Genomic DNA, 18,796 nt, shown 5'->3' with positions numbered 1-18,796 from the left:
AGCTATTGATGCATGCCAATGTATTTAGTTTTTTCTTCTTTTCTTGCAATAGCTTTAGTATTATTGGTTGAATTGTTGAGCTTGACATATGCAGCCAATAATAAAATCTTGTATAAAAAGTTAGGAAATCTGGAATGAGATTATTTAGGCTCTGGAAAAGGTCCAAATGACTTTTTGGGTGACATCATTTTAAGGAATGCTAAATAAGAAATCATTTGCTAACCGCAAACGGTTGCATGCAAAATGTGGCACAGAGCTAAATGTGATGTTTTCGGTAGTGAAGTGGCATCAATGTAATATGTGACCTTCTACGTCTCTGTTTTGCAGGATCTGCAGATCTTGTACTCGTACCTCCATGGCATGGAAGCGCTGTCCAACTTGAGGGAACACCAGCTCAGGTACGAGACCACAGTGTGTGTGCGTGAGGGGACTTTCATTACTACATTACAGAAGGAATGTGCTCAACACTGTTTATTTCACCTGCAGGTTGATGTGTGAGACAGTTCGATATGAACAGCATGAAGCTAATGAGGTTTTATACTAGTGAGTATCCAAACACACACGCACTCAATACACTCTCACAAAGGCTGTGAGAAAATGTATCTCTATCTAGGTCAGTTTGTCAGAGGTTTACATTAAACTCACAATGATGATTTTATGCGCACACACACGCATCTGCTCGCTCTCCATCTCTCTCTATCTCAGACACAAACACACACCGACATCTGTCTAGTGCTCAGTTAAGCTTCTAAAGGCTTGTTGAATATAGACACACACTCTGCTTGTTAAAATGAAACATTATGTTCAAGACCCCCTGTTTGCTTGGGTTACTGCTGATACAATTAAAGGAATGTTCCAGATTTATTAGAAGTTAAGCTCATCAGCAGTATTAGTGACAATATCTATTACCACAGAAAATATTTTAAAAAGTATAAAAAGCAGTTACACTAAGCACATGGAGCCAGGCAATAAAGATTAAAATACACACCGTTTCAGAAGTATAACCACAGGACATGTTGGCACGAGACTGTGATAAAAATCATTCGTTGATCTTGGCTGTGTAAAGTTTGTTATATCCAAACTTTTGACTTCATTGTCATGGCGAAGTAACTTTGTTAAACTGTTAGTGTGCCAGAAAGGGACTCTTTATATGCACTTTATGACATTACATCCATAACACGTAACCATAAATTCATCCACCTAGGAAAGTATTCTCACCTGATAAAGGATGATTTAGACAGATTTACATCTCTATAATAAACTTATTTTGTGATTTTAAGAAAAATGCAAGCATGATATTTTACACTACATTTACTTTTATTTTCTGTGAACATTGCACCTAAAATGCTGTTGATAGAGTCTTATTTGTATTGAATCCGAGTTTAGTTTAGCGGAACTCGCGCTAACTGCACCCGTCAACGTCCACTTTTTTATTTTACAAAATCAGTTTGGGTGAATGCAAACAATTTATTGATCATGAGCCCAACATCCAGCACGGCAGGAAAACATTTAATCTAGGGAAGACGTCTTTCATTGTAAGTTAATGCTGTTAAATAGAGAGGGGGAAAAATGCATTACAAAAAAAATATATAATAATAAAATAAATACTTCTTGCGTAGGATATTCTTAAACTTGGACCTCATTATTGAAGTAAAAATCCAAGCACCAGAAGCGGCCCACACTCTCTTAAGTTTTCTTTAATTGAAAAATATGCATTTTCATTCATTCAAAGGCTGTAGTTGCAATAATATTTTAGATCAAAACTTTTAAGTGCCATTGTTTAAAAAAAAATGCTTGATTGACTGACGTTTCATAGACCTTCAGTTGTTAGATTTTTTAAAATTTCATGACATTTGTAATTTCACAGTATTTTCACCTGTTCAATTACACGCGTGAAGTCACAATTCTATATTGGTACAATTTACTCAGGCTGATTACATTTTTTTGTATGACATTTAACATTATTTTTAGAATAATTGCACAATAATAGGTTAAGCAAAACAATTGTGATTATTTCTGAGAACTTTTTAACTCCAGGCAGACTTAAGCCTAGCTACATTATGGTACAGTACAAATATTTGGAACGTCCCTTATTTTCTTAAAGAATAAACACTTATTTTCTACAAGAATAAACACTATTTTCTTAAAGAATAAGGTAAAGAATTACAATTGTCCCTTATTTTCCATTTCTTATGTTAATTGGCAATGATGACGTAATTATCTTTTGACTCCCCTGACAGTGGAAACTTGCTTTAAAAAAAAAAAAAATTGTTGGAGATATGCAAGCAAAAAATAATAGATAAAAAATTTATAATAGAAAGTGCAAAGGCGGCACTGAAAAGGCCAGTAAAAGCAAAAAACAAAAGCAAAGTGGGCTGGTCTAAGGCATGAAACTCCAGGGCTGAAAATGAGTCCCACTCCAGCCCTGATATGAGGTAAGAGAGATGGCGACAGGAGAAAGCAAATAACCAAGAGCAATTAATATAAAAAGTCTAAAATCAGAATATGAAATTATGAAAGTTCAGTGCATTCCTTTAAGATTCTCAGTTCATACTTCAATGTTCAAGTAAATCTTTTACAGTAACGTTTCTTATGGAAAAGTGAAGTCATGCTAGCTCATCAAAATCTGGAACATTCCCCATCAGTTATGTACTTTTTTCCCCATGTTTTCCCCCCATTTTTCTAACTGTAACCTCCCATTATCTGCAGTAAATTTCACTGTGTTGTAATGCCTGCATTTACTAGGCTGTCAAAGTCTGTGCTTTCCAAAACACACTAAATCAGCCATGTGCTTCTTTTCACTTGAGAATTGTTTTGTGCAAAATATGTAGGCTCATATGGTTTTCCTCGGCATAGTTTAAAACCCACCAGTCTTAACCTCAGATGGCATGCCCGAGGACCACCAACAGTCCTTCACCAATTCGTATTGCACACGAACATGGCGAAGGCTTTCTCAGACCGGCATGCTTCAATCTGGGAAACAAAGTCATGTTTTGGTGCTTGGCTGTTAGATTCAGTGCTTTTCAGGAAGAGCTGTCTTTTGAACTTTCTATTCAAAGAATCCTGAAAAAACCATTGGTGCCCCTTTGTTTTGGGAACTACTAAATTGTGCAAGATGCATTCACCCACGTTTGTATGATTCATCACTTTTGTTTCCTTTCCCAAACGTGGCATGTATGTTGTTAGGTCACTGCTCCACTCGGAGTATAATAGTAAGAATGGACTAAAATAGAAGTGTTGTGTTTTGGTGTGTGTGTGTGATGTTGTAATGTGTGTCTGTGTCTGTGTCTGTGTCTGTCTGTGTCTGTCCCTTATTTTCCATTTCTTATGTTAATTGGCAATGATGACGTAATTATCTTTTGACTCCCCTGACAGTGGAAACTTGCTTTAAAAAAAAAAAAAATTGTTGGAGATATGCAAGCAAAAAATAATAGATAAAAAATTTATAATAGAAAGTGCAAAGGCGGCACTGAAAAGGCCAGTAAAAGCAAAAAACAAAAGCAAAGTGGGCTGGTCTAAGGCATGAAACTCCAGGGCTGAAAATGAGTCCCACTCCAGCCCTGATATGAGGTAAGAGAGATGGCGACAGGAGAAAGCAAATAACCAAGAGCAATTAATATAAAAAGTCTAAAATCAGAATATGAAATTATGAAAGTTCAGTGCATTCCTTTAAGATTCTCAGTTCATACTTCAATGTTCAAGTAAATCTTTTACAGTAACGTTTCTTATGGAAAAGTGAAGTCATGCTAGCTCATCAAAATCTGGAACATTCCCCATCAGTTATGTACTTTTTTCCCCATGTTTTCCCCCCATTTTTCTAACTGTAACCTCCCATTATCTGCAGTAAATTTCACTGTGTTGTAATGCCTGCATTTACTAGGCTGTCAAAGTCTGTGCTTTCCAAAACACACTAAATCAGCCATGTGCTTCTTTTCACTTGAGAATTGTTTTGTGCAAAATATGTAGGCTCATATGGTTTTCCTCGGCATAGTTTAAAACCCACCAGTCTTAACCTCAGATGGCATGCCCGAGGACCACCAACAGTCCTTCACCAATTCGTATTGCACACGAACATGGCGAAGGCTTTCTCAGACCGGCATGCTTCAATCTGGGAAACAAAGTCATGTTTTGGTGCTTGGCTGTTAGATTCAGTGCTTTTCAGGAAGAGCTGTCTTTTGAACTTTCTATTCAAAGAATCCTGAAAAAACCATTGGTGCCCCTTTGTTTTGGGAACTACTAAATTGTGCAAGATGCATTCACAGAGCGACAGACTATAATTGATACGGTCGATCATTATCCAGTCAGCAAGCCCCCTCTGCCACCAGGATACCACTCGGTCCGTTCAGACATGTATATCATTTTAAATTAGCTATTTTGATCACATTATGAGTGTCCAAATAGCTGCAGCTGTTAAAGTGCGGTCACATTAGTGAAATTTGCAAGTAATTTTGTAGTGATGTATGAAGCACAGCTCTCACAGAAGTCATTTTCTAAACAAGCAGCTTTCTGTTGGTCAGTGCGGTGAGTTTGTGTGACTTGAACCCGCTGTGAAATCTGCCTGGGGTAATCTTTCAATCTCATATAAAAATCCCAAAAACATAGAATCCTATTAAAACAACTATTTTCACAAAAATTTGCCAAACATTGCTAAATGTGACTGTACCTTAACTCTCATTTTAATATCAATGTATGCATTTTTAACACAGAAATGAGTTTATCACTCATCTTGTTTTGTTCGTTAACATTTAACTATGTGAAGTAGGGGTGTGCCATATCACAATTTTTGATTGTGGATGATTAAAATGTCTCCACAATTTGCTTTTAAAGAAATATCGTAATATCATGCTGCAGCGCACATTCTATCAGTTGCAGTTCTGGCTCCTCCGTCTCAATTTACTGTACAACGCGACGTACATTCACATCAAATGTTAACTCAGCGGGAGAGTTACACTCACGGGACATTGCACTTCGCAATCACAAAAGTACATTATTTGCAATTTTTGCATAAAAAGCCTTGCTGGTTAAATATTTCATTCACGTGCTGTTCTGACATGCTCTTTTTCTGAGCGCGTACACCTAAAGCATACACACACTAAAAAGTCTGTCAAACTGCACCTGATTACTGGAATGAGTTATCTTTTGCATCTGATTGTGCTAATACTGTCAAAAACACACAAGATTTACATATAAACACAGTTGGTTATGTCTAAAGTGAAAGTAAACCGTTGGGAGAGAAACGGATGCATGCTGCTCTTAAAGTGACAGCAGACTAATAGTACTGAACATGCTGCGGCTTGTCATTAAAGGCATAGTTCACCCAAAAAAGAAAATTCTGTCATACTCACTCTCATGTTGTCCTAAACCTGTATTAATTTCTTTCTTGAGCTGAACACAAAAGTTATTTTGAAGAATGTGGGTAACCAAACAGTTTTTAGTCACTGGGGACCAAAAACTGTTTGTTTCCCCACATTCTTCAAAATAACTTTTGTGTTCAACAGAAGAAAGAAACTTTTTCAGGTTTAAAACAACTTGAGAGTGAGTAAATGATGACAGGATTTTCATTTTTGGGTGAACTGTCCCTTTAATATTAATAAAACAACAAAACACAGAGAAAAATCACTCACTGCTCTTAATACAGTTTCTTTAATAAGAATCAATATTGAATTTATAAAGTGAAGTGGATATAGTGTTTTATATTTGTTCGTTCGATTTATTGAATGCTACTGCTAACTACCTGAAGAATAAAGCATTATATTTTAATTAGTATATTATGCTAATTTCAAATTTGTATCTTTGTTCTTATTTTTTAATAACAAAGATTTTTTTATCTTCGCCCACTTTGGCCTAAATATCTGCCATTCTTTTTTATTTTATATTTTGTTACCTTGTAAGGCTTTGTTTTTAAAATAGGGAAATTGGTTTGGCTGTACTGCTCAGACAACTTGCAAAATAGTAAAACCAACATGAAAAAGAATTGATAAAATCGTGAATCGGGATTTTCCTGAAAAAAAATCGTGATATGATTTTTTTTTTTTTGCCATATCGCCCACCCCTATTGTGAAGTCAAGTGTCACTGTATTTTGTCCTCAAATTAGCCCATGGAATGTGTATTAATGTGTTTTAATTTTGTCTTGCTGCAGGAATGCTCCAAATCCCAGGTAATTTACCTTTTAATACTATAGAATAATAATCTTCAAATCTGCTTTGTGTATTTTTTTTTGTTGAAACACTTGTCAGCTTTAGATTTAGAGATGGCAATTAAGTAAACTATTTATAGGTTGATTCCCTCAAAAGGTGTTAAAGTTTGAATATTGTTCCAGCATAGACACAACCTTTCAAAAATACAAAGGAAACACTTCTGAATTTTTTGTTCATTATTGTCGTGTAAGGCAGATCACTAGGTTTTGGATCAGAGCTATAGTCTTGGCTGCATTCTTGGCAAATCTAATCTGGTAAAAGCTTCCTATCTTCTTTTCAATCACTCTTAGTTTCCCCCTTGTGACGCTTTGAGCGTTTAGTCTCTTTGCATGAGTTTTTTATTATCCTCTGACTTGTCATGGACCTGATCGACAGCAGGAAGGCGGGATTTTGACACATATGTGGCATCCTGATTGCTCAGTGAGCTGTCGATCATTGCAGGCTTGACCCTGGTGACTGGTTTAGTAGGGCAGTGGGTGTCAACCATCCCCCGCCCCCCTCCGCTTAAACAATACCAGCCTCTTGATAATCCCATGATCTCACATTGGGGGGTGTGTGTGTGTGAATGGGACAGAGGGGCAGGGTCTGATGAAAATTGTCTCTGCAGAAACATCCCTCTGCCAGAGTGCTGTCTGTTACTGTGGTGATGGGCAGATTACAGTAGAGAGGGATGCTGTCTCTGAGAGAGTGCTTTGGGGAGAAAGAGATTCGAAGATCAAATAGGTGCGGTTAGAACAGTGTGGTACAGAAAGAGGCTGAAGATGGTTTAGAGGTTAGCACACACGATGGTTGGGCATTCAGTATTGCAGGCTATGAGACAGCTAGTCCGGACTCATGGCTATGGAGTCAGGGGACAGGAGACCAGGACTGTGAGTATCTCTCTCTCTCTCTCTCTCTCTCTCTCTCTCTCTCTCTCTCTCTCAAAAGCCTGTGGACAACATGCACAATTATTTTGCAACAAAAGGCTAAACAAAAGCATGCATTAGTTAATTGTAAATAAACATGATGTGCATGCATTCTTTGTTTAGCTATGCATTCTTCATTTTATAAAGTATTAGGGAGCAGTTGAATGTAATGAGCGGACTGAGTTTTGGCATTGACAGTAGCCAAGCAGAACAAGTATTATTTTGAATATGCAATTTCTAAGTGAACACAAATATTCTGAGTTGGGCAGATAATTTAAATTATTGCATTTATGTACAATTATGTAAATGATGTGCATAATTTTTGTTACATTTATAATTAAATTTGAATTGAATTAAATGAATTCAATTAAGTTATTGAGCTACATATTTTTGTTTCTGGTTTCGTTGTGCAATCTAAATTTAATTTAAAATTGATGATTTATTTTTCAGTGGTTCTATTCACATCTGCGTAATTTAGTTTCTGGTTATGTTATGCAATTTAATATTTGATTTGATTTGTACTTTTTTAAAAGATGTTTTTGCAGTTTTTTTCTTGCCATTGATATTTAATACATGTCATGTAGCTATTGAGTTTGAGTTGCGTGAGTATATTCGACATGTGATTTTGTTGTAGGGTCACTGTATGTAGGCCATCTGATCTAGGACATCAGTACATGAACCCATCAACTTTACTGTAGCAAGCCTCCGGGTATGCTGTACAGTAGGATGTTGATGTGTGTGCTAGCATGTCTAATCTTTATATAAATTGATGAAAGCTTCAGTCATTATTCCATACATTAGTTTACTTTTTTTGACCTTTTTGTGGTGCTGTGTGTTTGTTTGTATCAATGAATTGTGGTAATTGCCAAGCCTGGAAAGGGTAGGTATGTGCCAAACTGCTAGCAATAATACTTCATTTTGTGTTTATTTTTATCAACCAATCAGAGTAGATGGATAATTAAATTCAAGTTTAATTTAAAATGCCACCATTCAGCTGAACTTGTGTGTGTGTGAGAACACATCATCCATTCCACTAAAGAATAATTGTGCTGACACTCACACAGGGTTTAAAATTAATCCTTGGTTTCCTGATGAACTAGAAGGGAAAAAAAGCCATGTTTGCACAAATGATCACAAGCTTGTGTCAGGGAAGAATTGTTGTATTTTTCTGTATATAACATGACATTTGAGGCAATGACAGCAGTGTCTTGTAATGTGACATGCAACACTCCTGCTAAAACTGTATTAAACAGTCAGTATAATCATAATCATATTCATTTTAATAATATTAATTGAAGTCTACATGGAATATTTGTACTTTTAAAAATTAATTTGTCACTGCAGGACAATTTACATGAACTGTAGACCAATTTATACATATATGTGACCCTGGACCACAAAACCAGTCATAAGGGGCAATTTTTTTAAATTGAGATTTATATATCATCTGAAAGCTGAATAAATAAGCTTTTTATTGATGTATGGTTTGTTAGGATAGGACAATATTTGGCAGAGATGGAACTATTTGAAAATCTGGAGGGTGCAAAAAAAATCTAAATACTGAGAAAATCGCCTTTAATGTTGTCCAAATGAAGTTCTTAGCAATGCATATTGCTAATCAAAAATTAAGTTTTGATATATTTACGGTAGGAAATTTACAAAATATCTTCATGGAACTTAATATCCTCATGATTTTTGAAGTCTGCTTTTGTGGTCCAGGGTCAGACACACACACACACACACATTTGTTTATTTATCAGTCTTTTTGTAATGGTATATGTATCTCTTGCAGCTTCCTGCCGACTTCTCAAAGCTTCACCCCTCTGACAGTTGCCACTCCCATATGACTTCCAGCCAATCCCGTTCCAGCATCGCCAGTGATTCAGGAAGTAGCAGCCTATCAGATATTTACCAGGTGATGAGAGACACTCTGAGGTTATTTCAGAAAGCAATCTCCTTACACACTCCACAACAGAAGCGCATCCTGACAGAGATTTATTGTGAACATCTGGGATTCGCACACATTTAAATCCTGTCCCCCCCACCCTCCTCTGTGGTCCATCTGTCACCTCTCCATAACCTATTCATGTCAGTCCTCAAGCGCGCACAGCTTTTGATCCACAGATCAGCGTTACACATGCATACACAAACATCCACAGCATGTACAAACACAGCCGGCTCAAGAGTGCCAACACACACGCTCATATTCATGTGTTTTGCTTTGTTTATTTGTAAATGCGGGTCACAAAGGCTGCAAATCATATGTCAGCTGCAAATGTCTATGAACATCATCAGCTGAAAATTTGTGAAGAAACCCATTTTGAACTCGCATGTTTTCTTTCACAGGCCACTGAAAGTGAATCTGGAGACATGGATCTGAGTGGGCTTCCTGAAACAGCAGTGGACACGGACGAGGATGATGATGATGAAGACGTAGGGAGGGGAACGGACCCTCTTATGAGTCGAGATATTGTGAGAGACTGTCTGGAGAAAGATCCTATGGACCGTACAGATGATGACATTGGTACACTTTTGTTCTTTAATGTGTTCAATGATGCTACTTTAATTTTTACTTTCATTTACGCTTTCACTTTTACGTTCTCTTTCTTTGTACAGAGCAGTTGCTGGAGTTTGTGCAGCAGCTTCCGGCATTTGCCAGTCTGAGTGTTTCGGTGCGGAGGGAACTCTGTGCCGTCATGGTGTTTGCGGTCGTGGAACGGGCCAGAACCATCGTACTCAACCATGGTGAAGAGGTTAGATGGGACCCGTTGCAGCATTTCATCTGTGTTCATCTCTTCATTTGTGTTCAGCTGATAACAGGCAAATGTGTGTGTTTTTTTTTTTTTAGCTGGACTCATGGTCAGTCATTCTGAATGGAGCAGTAGAGGTGATCTATCCAGGTGGCGGCAGTGAGAGTGTGTGTATGGGTGGAAGTTTTGGTGTCTCCCCTTCTATGGAGAAACAGCTGATGACTGGAGTCATGAGGACCAAAGTGGATGATTGTCAGGTAAGAGGATGAATGGGAATGATTGTGCACTAATCATCCAATAGCTAATTTGTCAATAAACGGAATCTATATTTTCAAGTATTTTAGTTATTTGTAATGCAAATTGTGCATAAAATGATGAGACAAAAAAAACACCAGTTAACGTTATTATGTGTGTGTGTGTGTGTGTGTAGTTTGTGTGTATTGCGCAGCAGGACTACTGCTCCATTCTGAATCAGGTTGAGCAGAACACACAGCGAGTAGAGGAGGAAGGAGAAATCGTCATGGTAAAAGAACACCGAGAACTCGACCGGACGGGCACCCGCAAGGGACACATTGTTGTCAAGGTATTACTGTCTTTTGGAAAAATCTGACTTGAAAAAGCACTCCACTGAGAAATCAGATTTCAGTTTTGAAGTCGATGAATCTGGTATATTTTAATCTCTTGACTTTCTATGTTATGTGAATATAATAGCACACAGTAGTAGTACAACATACCCTTTGAGAATAAACAATTGAACATCCCCTTCACATTCTGTGGATTGAAAGATCAGTTTTTTTCCCCCTCACATAGAGTTTGATGGCATTTGTTTTTCTTTTTAGAAATTGAGGATGCAATTTCTTTTACTAACTTTCAAATAAATGCTGTTCTTTTGAACTTTCTATCCATCAAAGAATCCTGAACAAAATGTCACGGTTAACAAAAAATATAAACAGCACAATTGTTTTCAATTGTGATAATTGCAAATCAGCAAGTCATCATATTAAGAATGATTTCTGAAGGATCATGTGACACTGAGGACTGGAATGATGATGCTGAAAATTGCTGCCATCACAGGAATAAATGACATTTTAAATACAAAACAGTTATTTTAAATTGTACTATTTCACAATATTACAGTTTTTACTGTATTTTTGATCAAATAAATGCAGTTTTGGGGAGCATAAGAAACGTCTTTCAAAAACATAAAAAAATCTTACCGAAGAGTAATGTATGGTTTATTTACTTCGCCAGGCGATTTAACCAATTAATAAACCTGAATAAATTTATTGATTAAAAATGTGTGTTTTTGTACCTTGTTTTACCAGAAAAGAAAAAAGATCTTTAAATCTGATAATTTAAAGGGATATCGGATGCCCATTTTCCACAAGTTGGTATGATTCTTTAGGGTCTTCATGAAATGTCTGCAACATACTCTGGTTGAAACCCCTCAATGGTCGTGTGAAACACCCTTTTGACCTTGTCAAAAACAGCTCTGTTTTGGTGCATGTCTCTTTAAATGATAGTGAGCTCACCCTACCCCTCTCTTCCATTTTTTTATGTATTCAGTGGTGCGTTACCATAAAAAAAAAAAAACTAATCCGCTGAATTTTGCATCCGATGTCCCCTTTAAAAGAAAACTCTGATGTACACTTTTTAGGGTACTGCTGAGAGGCTGATGCAGCACTTAGTGGAGGACCATTTAGTTGTCGACCCCACATATATTGAGGACTTCCTGTTGACCTATCGTACCTTCCTGCCCAGTCCTTTGATTTTGGGGCAGAGACTTCTGGACTGGTTTAATGACTCCAGTTTACGGGATAAGGTAGTATGACTGACTCAACCTTTTCTAAAGCAACACACATAAATCTTCAGCTGGACGGGACTCAAAGTTCTTCTCTCTCTCTCCTCTAATCAGGTAACCCGAGTTGTGTTGTTATGGGTTAACAATCACTTCAGTGACTTTGAAGGAGATCCTGATATGACCAGTTTTTTGGAGGAGTTCCAGAGCAATCTGGAAAGAGAGGTATGAACTGCATGCAAGTGTCACTTTAATGCATATTTAGTCGTCACATTATCAGACAGGCATGCTTATTAACTTCCTCTATTTATCCAAACAGAAAATGACAGGTCAGTTGCGGTTACTTAGCATAGCTTCTGCTGCTAAAGCCAAACCCAGAGTGATTACTATAAATAGGCCTACTCGAGAGATGCCCCTCCCCTTCACACTCATTGGAGGAGCTGAACGAGGAACGCGCCTCTTTATCAGCAGCGTGGAAGTTGGTAGCAAAGCAGAAGAGGCGGGGCTTAAACGTGGAGACCAGGTAACACCTTTCCATTGATGATCACCATTATGAAGCAGTGTTGAGACAATGAAGCATATTCTTTAACAATTTTTTAATTTTTTGTCTTATTTCATCTTTTTCACACTCGTGCAGATGTTAGAGGTGAACGGGCAGACGTTCGAGAATGTGCAGTTGTCCAAAGCAGTTGAAATCCTCAGGAACAACACACAGCTCTGTATGAGTGTGAAAACTAACCTCCTGGGTAGGATTCCCACCAGGCTACGCCTTCCAATACACACAGGCTGGTGATAAATATCTCTTATTATTTTCTTATGCTTTACTCACTTTCACTCTTCTCAGTCTTCAAGGAGTTGGTGGCCAGGGTGGCAGAGGAAAGGAAAAACGGCATTCCTCATCTTCCAAAGATTGGTGACGGAAAGAAAAATAGCCGTTATTCTGTACCTGAACTTGGGGCTGATTCTGATGTAATGGGTCAAGAAAAAGTCAGCAAGAAGGTCAAAGCACATACAATGGGCGGCCGAAACAAACTCATGAAGATTTTAGACAAGACACGCATGAGCATCCTACCTCAGAAACCTTACAGGTATACAAGCACACAGACTCACATTTTTGCTGACTTGAAACACTGAAGAAGAAAAGACATCTGTACGGATCTTTGCCATGTTAATGATATGTTCATAAACGGAAGGGGGTTTTAGCATTATCTCACATCCACTCCTTTTGACTTGTGTGGTAGATTCTGATTTAATGTTGACCTCCTACCGAGTCATGCTGAGTCATTGTGCTTCTGTTGTGTAGTGACCTCGGGTTAGGACAAACTCAGGATGACAGCATTGTGGGATTACGGCAGAACAAACCGACTCCGCCCACTATGGCAGTTAGTGGAAATCTCTCATCCAGTAACCCTGATCTGGCCCAAGGCCAACAACGCATCATCGACTACAGTACACAGCCACCAGGTAAATACACAAGATATTAATGTTATATATATATATTTATATATATATATATATATATGTGTTTGTGTGTGTGTGTCTATATTGATGTTATAAGTAAGATCAGTGTTTTTTAAAGAAGATTTTTATGCTCATCAAGGCTGTATTTGCTTGATCAAAAATACAGAAAAACAGTAATATTGTGAAATAATATTACAATTTAAAATAAATGTTTTCTATTTTAATATATTTTAAACTATAATTTATTCTTGTGAGTCGAAGCTGAATTTTCAGCATCATTACTCCAGGCTTCAGTGCCACGTGATCCTTCAAAAATCATTCTAAATATGCTGATTTATTATCAATGTTCGAAGCAGTTTTGCTGCCTAATAATGTTTTTTGAACTTGTGGTACTTTTTCAGGATTCTTTGATGAATAAATAGTTAACAAGAACATTTATTTAAAATAGAAATCTTTTGTAACAATAATAACAAATGAAGGAAATACTTTTATTTAGCAAGGACATGTTAAATTGATAAGTTGTAGTAAAGACTTATATTGTTGGCAAATATTTCTGTTATATGCAACACACAATTCTGTATGTACTACTAATTACAGTTATATTTTTTTAATCATTTAATTGTAATAATAATTATATGTAAGGGATAATGCATGGCTAGCTGTGCATTATCCTGCTTATACCATGGTCATTTGCCAGCATTGACAAGTTAAAACAGTTTGCAGCACAATATTTGACCGAATTGGTAAAAATGATGGTTATTTTCGTCAGTTACGGCTCATTAGCTCTAGCATTCTGCCCTCTTCAAATCACACACAGAGATGTAATAGTGCGGTAAGACTACATTTATTTGAATTAATTGACCGAGAGAGATTACAGTTGTGTGTGTGTGAATTACCTGCGTCTCTCTCTACAAACAATGAAGCTTTTTTATTTACTTAAAAAACAGCGATTTTATCACCTCGTTGCTGAGTAATATGTGGCGATTCAATATATTGCCCATTTTATTAATAAAAGTTGCGGGGCATTGCTGACAAGTTTCTGTGTTTGCACAGCGCTCTCTCTCTCTCTCTCTCTCTCTCTCTCTCTCTCTCTCTCTCTCTCTCATATCTGCCAGCGAATCGAGTATTCAGACAGACCATGATATAAATATATAAATGTAAAAAATTTAATGATTCAATGTTGAGACAAGAACTTATTTGCATAGCACCTTGTGAACTTACATTTTGTTCTGCTCATAAATGCGTTCCGCTCTACTGCTGCTTTTTGTGTTCCTGCTTTCCTTTTGTTATATTTGTGCCGTTGTACTAATGATCCCGCAACCCTCTCCTTGCTCACAGCACCTGGATTTACTCGTGAGTATTTGTGCACTGCTGCGGTTCTGCTCGTCTTTTTAGACACCTCTCGTGTAGTTCCACTCGTCTCTCTAGATAGCAGTTCGTCTTCATAGATACCTGTCTTACGTAATTGCCTGTCTAGTTTTTTTCTAGTTGACTTACTGACTTCTCTTTTCTGCTGATTTTTTTCAGCGCTGTATAGTATTGTTCTTGTACATCAATGATTCATTTTTGCAAACTTGAGTCAGTGGCAATGTTTTCACGCTGATGGCATCACCATGGATAATCTGTCACTTGTGGATAAAAACAGACTTATGGAAAGTTCTCATCTCCATCTTGAAAGTATTTATAAAGATTGCCCTTCACTGCCGTGACTGCAAGAACTTCAACTCTATGTTTGCCATAATCAGGTAGAGTTTATGTGTCTGTTAGTGTTATCATGATTCCTTTATTATGTTTCACAGTATAACACCAAGTAGTGTTGCGATGCCAATCATGTTGTTTGGATGCATCGTTATTGCTGGGGCTTTAGTTTACAGTGTCAAGACAGTTTACACACCAATAATAATAATATTGTTGTTGATGATGATAATTGTTGTGAAAATTATTATTTATTTATTTATTATTTTTTAAAACAATTATTGTGATTTATATAATTTATTTATTTATAAATATTTATTTATTGTTGATATGTTACTATATAATGATAAATATGTTATGCATTATATAAAATTATTATTTAATGCTTCATTTTCAGAAAACTGGTGAAGAACAGCACTGTCAAAACTTGAATTGAATCAGTTGTCTAATAATAATTAAAAAAAGCTTATACAATATAGGGATGCGATCTTTTTAGATGTGTGCTTCTCACCATACAAACATGTCAATGTGCTTTTGTTTCTTGCATAAATCCGTCAAGTTTGTTCCTGCAAATGCTTGGAATTGTCATCTTCTCTTCTCTCTTCTCTTCTGTGTATCTTTTGCAGTGGGTTCAATCTAGCACCTGTCTCTCGGTTGCGATCCACATGGGAACGGTTGCCTGGAAAATATGAGAAGCTTTTGGCAGAATTACAAGATGTTTTCGACCCTTCTCGCAACATGGCCAAATACCGCAACCTCCTCAACAAACACAACCTGCAGCCGCCGGTCATCCCTCTGTTTCCTGTCATTAAGAAAGACCTCACTTTCCTCCACGAGGGTGACTTACACCTTTCTCTGTTCCTGTTGCCTCATAACTTTGAATTTGGTTTGAAAATGAAATCTGAATCTGTTAAACGTGTGCTTATAGGGAACAAATCCAAGGTGGACGGTCTGGTGAATTTTGAGAAGTTGAGGATGATTGCGCGAGAGATCCGACACGTGGTTCGAATGGCTTCCGTCACCATGGACCCTGCATTGCTTTTTAAAATGAGGTACACCTACAAAGTGTAAACTTATTCAGCAATGATATTTCATACACAAGAACTCACAACATCAATAAAACCTTGAGATAAAAGCGTAATTACAGTCACACAAGCTGTTTTTCAAAACTTGCTGAGCTGTGTCACTACCTGCACAGGAAATGCAACCTTATTAGTGGCCGATTCGAAATGCACTACACGGGCAAGTGCATGCCACACAATTAGTGTGACTCGACATAAAGCATAAATATACATACATAATGCGTTTTCTTTATTGAACTGAAACCAAGCTAGTCTCTTGCACAGTGGCGGATATCCATTGCTGATGAGTTTCTGATCACAGTCATTTGTGTGCTTGGTGTCTTACTGGACTTCTTGTTTTGCTCTGTGGGCTTCACTGTCTAAGCACTAGTGTCTTTTTGTCTCTTCTTACTCAATCCCTTAATTTTCTTGTTCTTTGGCTCTTCATGACTCTCTGTTTTAGGAAGAAAAAGTGGAGAAGCCTTGGGTAAGTGGGACTGCTACTCTTTCTTTCTTTCACTTTTTCTGTTAACTGTCTTTTTTTTTTTTTTGCTGTCATATACTAAACCACACTAACACTTCCTTTGGTAAGTTGTTTTAGTTGCACTACGTATGTGAAATCACATCTTTGACTTCCTTCTCCTAAATTCTTATTGTCATCCTCTAAAAAGGCATGCATTTTTGTTATGAATGTTTTCTACAATGATTTATATGGTTGTATAAATGTGTTTTTACTAAAGTAGGAATATTGTAGTGGAGTACCCTAAAATGTACATTTAATTATTTTTTTTTGTTTTATTTTACACGTTACATTACCAATACCAGTTTTAAATGATCTTCTTAAAAAAAAAAAATACAAAAAATTAAATATGCATTAATGAAAACATCAATATTTTTTTTAAATGCACACATCTGCGGCTTGAATTAAAAAATGCATGTATAATCTAATTCTATATATATATATAAAAGGAGGTATTAAAAAATTAATATCAACAACCTTCTGCCAGCACAGTGGTTGCAAGTGTTTTTTTTTTTTGTTTGTTTTTTTAATAATAGTTCAGTTTTAGTTTATTTACAGTTTGTACTGGTTGTTTAGTGCAAAAGAAAATCATTTGTAAATAATTTGATTGGTTGTTTTAATAGCAGACTGCTTAGTTGCAGAATGAGTACCTGATTACATGTAGATATTTCATTATCCTGTAGATGTCTAAAATAGTCACTCATCTCAATTCCTTTCTTTCTGCATGTTAAAAATGGCCATGTTAATTCCCCAGCATAATTCTGATTTTATCTAGTTGTCTTGCTAACGTGTTCAATAATGACCTGTTGCCTTTAGCGTTCACCGTGTCTTTTGTTCTGATGTGCGTAGGTCTCTAAGTCAGGTGAGCAGCTCTTCTCTCTCTGACATCGGAACGATGGGCGGGAAGAGGAAGGGGAGGCGGAGCTCTTTTCTCAGTGCTAAGAAGCTGTATGAGGTGGAGATGATGAGCAGACGTGTGCGGCAGTACCTGGACGCGCGCGCACACGAGAGCGATGAGGACAAGCTCCACAAACTCTCTTTGCAGTGTGAGCCTGCCAACAGCTCCAGTGAGTCTCACACACATTTATAGAAAACTATCACCTTGCCTTTTTATTTTCATTGATTATTGTGATAAGATCAAAAGTAATTGATTATCCATGGCTAGTTGTCTTTTTATGTTCACAGTTGCCTTCTTGAGATTTCCCAAGGAATCAATGCAACAGTAAAAGTTTATGCAAAAAAAATAAGTTTAGCTTTTTTATGAAAGTCTTTTGAAATTTTATTTGTAATGTTTCTTTATGACGTTTGACATGCCGAATACAAAGATCACATTACTTTTTGTGTATCATGAAAAAATATATACTGTATGTTGACAACTTACACAAGCTTATCTGTTGTTGCTCATGCATAAAAATTGCATGGTGCATGTAATACATAATACTGAGCTAACAACAACAGTTTGACATAAACAGTTAGCAAAAGTGAGTGGTCCAATGTTCTGGAACGTTCCAGAAAGCACTAGAATATTCCAGAATGTTACAGAAACTTCTGGAATGCTCCCATCCTTGCAAAATGTGACCCTGGAGCACAAAAGCAGTGTTAAGTCGCTGGGGTATATTTGTCGCAATAGCCAAAAAATTTTCTTTTATGCCAAAAATCATTAGGATATCAAGTAAAGATCATGTTCCATGAAGATATTTTGTAAATTTCCTACTGTAAATATATCAAAACTAAATGTTTGATTAGTAATATGCATTGCTAAGAACTTCATTTGGACAACTTTAAAGGCGATTTTCTCAATATTTAGATTTTTTTGCACCCTCAGATTCCAGATTTTCAAATATTCAAAAGTTGTATCTCGGCCAAATATGATCCTATCCTAACAAACCATACATCAATGGAAAGCTTATTTATTCAGCTTTTAGGTGATGTATACATCTCAATTTCGAAAAAATGGACCCTTATGACTGGTTTTGTGGTCCAGGGTCACAAATATTTAAAACAGCATGTAAAAATAGTACAAAAACTTATCTGTACTAAACCATTGTTTCATAATTAATGATAGAAGTTCTAAAAATTTACCTGACCTAAATATTTACCAAAATATCGATGCTACATGAAAATAAATAGTACAATAAAAATTAGCTCCACGGAATTACAGAAGAACCATAAAAAAGTGAAACAAAATTGTTACATTGTATTATTATTATTATTATTAATATAATAATGCATGTGTTTTGGCTATTTAGGCTATAAATGGGGGGGGAAAAAAAATATATATATATACACAGTATATAAACAATAAGTAATATAAGTATAAACACCAAAATGTGATGAATAGCATTTTAGAGACTAAGACTAGGTTCTTATACGAGTGATCTAGAATTGAAAGAACATGCAAGTACAAA

The 18,796-nt window shown here is 36.5% G+C and overlaps 1 protein-coding gene across 1 annotated transcript in view; it reads left to right on the top strand.

Annotated features, from left to right (window-relative positions):
• The window catches only part of LOC107591577 (rap guanine nucleotide exchange factor 2-like), a 39,497-nt gene that overhangs the window by 17,851 nt on the left and 2,850 nt on the right, over positions 1-18,796 (top strand). Inside the window, exons 2-22 of the mRNA XM_016280770.1 lie at positions 328-398; positions 487-543; positions 1,448-1,452; positions 4,263-4,336; positions 6,141-6,158; positions 8,896-9,018; positions 9,450-9,627; positions 9,720-9,856; positions 9,952-10,110; positions 10,284-10,436; positions 11,511-11,675; positions 11,769-11,876; positions 11,971-12,174; positions 12,289-12,397; positions 12,496-12,739; positions 12,955-13,115; positions 14,758-14,857; positions 15,434-15,645; positions 15,736-15,859; positions 16,332-16,355; positions 17,238-17,455. Coding sequence (XP_016136256.1) covers positions 328-398; positions 487-543; positions 1,448-1,452; positions 4,263-4,336; positions 6,141-6,158; positions 8,896-9,018; positions 9,450-9,627; positions 9,720-9,856; positions 9,952-10,110; positions 10,284-10,436; positions 11,511-11,675; positions 11,769-11,876; positions 11,971-12,174; positions 12,289-12,397; positions 12,496-12,739; positions 12,955-13,115; positions 14,758-14,857; positions 15,434-15,645; positions 15,736-15,859; positions 16,332-16,355; positions 17,238-17,455 — 2,644 coding nt within the window. The remainder of the gene's footprint in view (positions 1-327; positions 399-486; positions 544-1,447; positions 1,453-4,262; positions 4,337-6,140; positions 6,159-8,895; positions 9,019-9,449; positions 9,628-9,719; positions 9,857-9,951; positions 10,111-10,283; positions 10,437-11,510; positions 11,676-11,768; positions 11,877-11,970; positions 12,175-12,288; positions 12,398-12,495; positions 12,740-12,954; positions 13,116-14,757; positions 14,858-15,433; positions 15,646-15,735; positions 15,860-16,331; positions 16,356-17,237; positions 17,456-18,796) is intronic.

The sequence above is a fragment of the Sinocyclocheilus grahami genome, unplaced genomic scaffold, assembly GCF_001515645.1.
Source record: "Sinocyclocheilus grahami isolate Dianchi unplaced genomic scaffold, SAMN03320097.WGS_v1.1 scaffold143.1, whole genome shotgun sequence".
NCBI classification, from domain to species: domain Eukaryota; kingdom Metazoa; phylum Chordata; class Actinopteri; order Cypriniformes; family Cyprinidae; genus Sinocyclocheilus; species Sinocyclocheilus grahami.
The sequence above is the reverse complement of the archived record's forward strand: the minus strand, read 5'-3'. Positions and strand labels throughout refer to the sequence as shown.